The 6107-nt window shown below is 27.2% G+C and overlaps 1 protein-coding gene across 5 annotated transcripts in view; it reads left to right on the forward strand.

The window, feature by feature from the left end:
• The window catches only part of LOC124354999, a 146440-nt gene extending 143477 nt beyond the window's left edge, over nucleotides 1-2963 (forward strand). For all 5 annotated transcript variants that reach the window (XM_046805858.1, XM_046805861.1, XM_046805859.1 and 2 more), the window contains one exon: nucleotides 1794-2963. In XM_046805858.1, the coding sequence (XP_046661814.1) occupies nucleotides 1794-1972 (179 nt within the window). In that variant the 3' untranslated portion in view covers nucleotides 1973-2963. The remainder of the gene's footprint in view (nucleotides 1-1793) is intronic.
• The last annotated feature ends 3144 nt before the right edge of the window (nucleotides 2964-6107 follow it).

Consider the following 6107-nt stretch of genomic DNA (forward strand, 5'->3'; position numbering starts at 1 on the left):
TTTTTCAGTGGCAGCTGCTAAAGTTACATGTGTTTCATGAACTCCCTGATTTTTGTTGATTAAAAAAATGTACTAAAGAATTTTAATTTTGTGTGAAATAAAATTTAACGAAGTGTGGGAAGTGTTAACAAAAATCTATGGTGAGGTCTGATATGAGTTTACAAGTGTTATAGACGTTTTAAAGATGGCCATGAACATAATGAAGATGACGATCGATCCGGACATGCCAGTACATCAACAACCGATGAAGAGGAAGAAATGGTTATAAATGATCGTTTTATTATAATCAGAAAAATTGCTAATGATTATGGCATATTAATTGTCTCATTCCGTGAAATCTTTTCGGATGTTGTGGACATGAAACATGAAACATGGCAGCAAAATTTGTTCCAAAATTGTAGATTTAAAAAAAACAGCGGTGAATGGAAGTTGCTCAGGAGTCATTATTTGAAATAATTAAATGAAATTAGTTATTAGGCTTTAGTTTAAAAATGTATGATTGAACAATGTTTTAAAATTCATACTGATTAGTAAATATTCATAGTAAAACTTTAATTTTTATCATTATTTTATTGATATTTTAATGACTGAGATCTCCATTTGAAAAGTAAGTCAACTCAGTGAAAAAATATTTATACAAACACTTTAAATTTTACAGCATTAATAAACTAAGAACTGATAATTCTTAACCACAATTGATAACATTGACAGAACTATTTTCTTTGTATGCTACAATAAAGTGTGTATTTCATAATTAAAGAAACAAACTGGTCTGAAGAAATCAAAGTATTTTTTTTTTTTTCAAAATTAAACTTTTCTACTTTTAACAATGAACTTGACTCAATGATAATTCGCTTCGATATGCCTGCAAAGCAGTCTTTATCTTGCTGTTTGAGCTAATTTCCCACAAATTTTAGACAGGCTACTTGTTTTTTCCCCATGTGAAACCTTCTCTAGTGGACAAGAAAAGTGAAAATCAGATGTTGCCAAATCAAAGCTATAAGGAAATGAGGTAGTAGCTCCACACCCAACTGTTTGATGCGTTAGTTGAGCAGCATGAGGGCATATTGTTTATTACTATATACAGTGATTCTAGTTTCATGTTTATGAATTAGTTTACTAAAATATCAAAAAGCATGTTACAACAGCATTTTGAGCTGCTATGAAGCTTTCTTTGCATGTAAATCTTAATTAAATGCATTATTTTTCAATCCCAGCAGAGACAGCATTGCTCTGCCCAAACTAATTTTAAATTATAAAACTTGAACTGCTCCATTTTTGTTAACAATTTCTTTATCCAAACCAAATCAGTCTTACGTAAATTTTATTTTAAGTTAAAACTATACTTTTTAACAGTCTTGATCATTTCTGGTTTTGAATCAAATATTCCAGGCAACACTAACTTAGATTTTACTGTTATACGTACAGTTGTATAACTAGACAACACAGATTAGTTAAAACTGTAACTAAATTGTAACAACTCACTTTTGACAGATTTGTTTCTAATTTTTATTACTAGTTACCAAAGAGTGTTATTTTTTTTGCTGGTTTCAGTTTACAAGGTAATTTTTATGTGATTCACAAAATAATTAAAAATCAAACAACTATTTTACGATATTAAACATGTTCTAGTATTAACTATACATGTTCCAAACAATTATGCAGTAAAAGTTAATCAAATCAAGGATACTACTGCTGTCCTTGAAATTAAATTGTTTTCGGCAATAAATGTTTTTGCGTCAACAGATAAACAAAAGCTCTCACTTTAATGCATGGACTTTGTTTTGTTGCAGAGAAAGACCAATACTTCAGGCCAGCTGCCACTGCTGCATACCTTCATGCGATGAGGAACCAACGGCCTTCTTACAAAATTCGCAATTTCGTAGAGTCACCTGAACCTGCCACTTTGAGAGGAACAAACCATTATGATCCTTCTTTACTCTGGACTGGTCTGGGAAGACGTAAACGCTAAGTCAAGCATTCTTCTCCTCTAAAAAGCATTTTCCAAATGTAAAAATCATAACAAAATAATTCATTACTTTCAAAATATTATAGACTTCATATATATATATGTATTATAATTTTGAACTACACTTTGAATATATCTGGGTATATAATACCCTACTTACTTCCAAATTATCTTCAACAAGAACTATGTATTGAAATTCTATAACTAGGTTTCTAATTATTCACAATTTGCTTAACTTTAAAAATCTAAATAGACTTTTATTGATAGCAAGTTCATATACATGATGTGAACAGCACTTAAAAAGATGTATTTAGTAACTTATATACATAGAAACTCAATTCTATAATAAATTAAAATTACAACTCCTCAAATGTTGCAACACTTCTTAATTTTTAAATCACACCACAAAATTCAAGAATTGTGTGATTGATATAGTTCATTAGATTTATTTTTAAATTTACTTTATATTATTTACATAAATGCACTAAATTTTATAAAAAGTACAGATTGATAACTGTTTAAGTTTCTGATAATTTCTACTATTCATTATTTTCTCACTTAAGTAAAGCTGAAGATAAGAACAAAAAACAAAACCTGGTATTGTAGAAATGAATAAATTTTTACTATACCATTTTTAATTGCATCATCAGGATTCTATAAACCCTTACATTCTACGTTCTATAGAAGTCACAACTGATTAAAGAGTAAAATAAAAAATACAAATGTATGAGTTGAAACAATATTTTTTAAATTATAACTGTGGAAATGTTAGAAATTACAAATCAGTCATATTTAAAACTTCATGAAGTAAGAATGTTTAAGATGTTAACTGACTTATTGTTCTATTGTTTTCGACCTTCAGTGTCATTATAGGTGTAACTTAGTATTTGAATTATATATTTTTGAATTCTGTGTATTACTCTATAGTAATGTTTTGTTACCCAAATGGTTTGTGACTTGATAATTTTTAAATAAAATCAATATAATTTTATAATTAGTAGCAATTTTATAACCATATATACCAAAACTTATAATAATTGAAATGCTAAAGGAATAAGTGAGACAACTTAAGTCACTTGCAGTCACTTGTCTATACATGACTGCATAGTAATAAATTTAGCCTTTCGTGTACTACTTTTGGTTTTTACAATATATATATATATATATATATATATATATATATATATATATATATAATTTTTCTTCAAGAGAACCTGGATACCATTATATATTTTTTGAAACAAGATAAAATAAAGAATAAAAGAATATATTGGCTATCTAAGACTCTAATATTTATAATATTATAAGACTTTACCAGAAACAGTTCCACCACTCTACAAAAATTAGTGTAATATGTTTATGGTTTATGCATAACTATCTCTACATTTTTCTGAAAAACATATAGGTTTATAGTAAAAATACATTTTTTACCAAATTTTTAAAGTACTGATACAAAACACTCAAAAATGGCCTGCCAGAGGAAAAAATTACTGCCAGTTTGAAGGTTAAAACAATTGAGAATTTTCTTAAATATCCTCTTAGTTATATTTCAAGTTTCTTTTACATTAAGGAGATGGCATGATAATACTGACAATTATGCTATTTTAAGAAGTATGAGTGCAATGATAATATTTTGTCTAATGTAATTATTGTAAAAGTAATTGTTTTCCCCATAAGCTGTAATGAGTAAAATATCCTTTTTCACAACACAATGTTTTTCTTGTTAATTTCTTGCAAACTTTACACACAATTAAATATTGTTGAGTTATATTTACCACAGGTTAACTGGGAATCATCAGTGTGCATCATTGTATCGTTTATATAGCTATGTATCATAGTCTGACCACATTATTATGTTATATTGTTGCGTAAAAAAGACACGCTAGAAAGTAAATAAAATATAAATTGGACTCCCATTATATATAGACTATGGTACATTGTGTCACATTGTTGAGAAAAATAAATATCTATTACCTTGCCTCCTAATCTTTGAATTATATCTGAAGTAAAGCAGTTTATATGAACTCATTGAGTTATTTAATTAAATAGTAGTGTGTAAAATGTATTAAATCCCAAAGATAATAAACAATTTGTCAGTAACATAAATCATCATTTTAGTTTTTAGTGATGAACATCGATTAAAACTATAATTATGTAAAGTAGAAAACTCATCTAAACGCTTTATTTTACATTAATGAGCTTACTCCACCATAACAAAGTAAAATTTAGTATGAAATTATAAGATGCATTATGTTATTCCAAACAAAGTTACAGCAATATGCAGTGCGTATATTTCATAGGAAGTTGGTCTAGTTTAAAAGATAATTTTTAGGAACAATTCAAACCTTATATAATCTTATTCTCAATAATTATTAATTTTAAATAAACAAAAGCAGGTAAGAAATAAACGCAAAAGAAAAAATCATATACACGAAAATCCACATTCTGACATAAACATTAAACACCAATAATTGTGTTATAAGGTTCCATTCTATAAAAATCGAATTGCTAGTTTGTCTTACAATACTATTGTAGATAATTTGGAGAAAAACAGTAACCCTACATTTAAAAATGGAAAATAGTTACAAAATCACTAATAGTAGCACTAATTTTGTAAGAATTAAGAAATATTCAGAAAGAACTTTAGGACTCCTTAATTGTAGCTCAATGGAATTATCCAACTAAGAATTAACTGTTGCAATCTTTGTGAGCAAATTAATAAACTTTAATTTAGATCCCAACAAACTAAATTTCAAGCAACCCAGAATAATAAATAAATTAGTTGTGTTATAAAATTGCAGATTTTAATGATCAACAGTACACTGTAAAATCTTCAAACCAATCTCAATCAAGTAAAATTTAATTTAATAAAAAATTGTGTTTATAAAAGAACAATTGTACTCAGGTTTATGAAATTTGTTAATTACAGGCCCTCACTATCACTTATACTCAAGTTTTCCCAATAGCAGAACATATATTATTTGCATATAGTAATTATTATTCTATCTGTATAAATTTTACTGAAACATTTATACAACTCTTATATTTCTCAATTATTTACTTAAATAAATACAATAACGGGGTTTGAATCAAAATACAGCTAGAAATATTGAGTTCAAAGTTGTGTCATATATTTATGTAATCCTAAACATCTAAATTCAAGAAACATTAGGAAAAATATTTTTATCTAAAATAATAATTTTTTTGTTCTTTCATTAATATGATGTGTAAAACTTTTCAAATATGTCACAAGATATGTAAAATTTAGTAACCATTAAAAATGTAAATAAATTGGACTGTTTCCATCACTTATCTGTATTATAAAAAAATACACTACTAAGTGGATGATGAAAAAATTATAAAAACTTAAGAAGAGAAAGATGTATAGCCATTCCATCTTGACCATACAAAATAACATGGTAATAATCTAAAGGTGGTTTATCCTTAAGTTGGGTGGTTAAAACACCTATTTGTGCATAACAATCTGTAGAAACCCCATCACAACCCTAACAAAATATCTTAAATTACAGATTATATGTTTGTGGCTCCAATTCCTAAAAATGTTCTTTAAACAGTTTGTTTCTATCACAGCAAGTTTGATATGACAGGTTTTTCAATAACACACAGCAATCTGTGGTTTAGTTAAAATTTTTTAGCTCAGCAATTATATGTTGACATTGTATTTGTTTGAGGAGTTAGCTGGTGGTATAGCATTGAGTTTATAACTGTAGAGTACTGCAGATTCAGTGGCCATGCCTCCTCACTTATATTTAAAATAACCTCTTTGTGAAAAACTTTGATAACTCTGGTATTATAAAAATCAAATAATAAAATTAACTTAATGAACTAAACTTTGATTATTAATATATTTATTTATGTACATTTAACTTGTTTTTGTATTAAAATGTAAAATTACCTGTTACAGTACAGATATAGCTAACTAAAACCACATTGGTTCTCCAGTACTGGATCCGCCCTTGTGCAGAATCTCTAGTTCAATCTTTCCGGGTCAATGTCTGGGCATTTGCACTTACTCATATAAGTTTTAAAATATAAAACTTCTTAAAATTCACAAACTTATCACGGTAAAGACCAAAAATTAACGTTTAATAAGAAATTTACCTAACATCACCCTTAG

This window comes from Homalodisca vitripennis, chromosome 2, assembly GCF_021130785.1.
Source record: "Homalodisca vitripennis isolate AUS2020 chromosome 2, UT_GWSS_2.1, whole genome shotgun sequence".
NCBI classification, from domain to species: Eukaryota; Metazoa; Arthropoda; class Insecta; order Hemiptera; family Cicadellidae; genus Homalodisca; species Homalodisca vitripennis.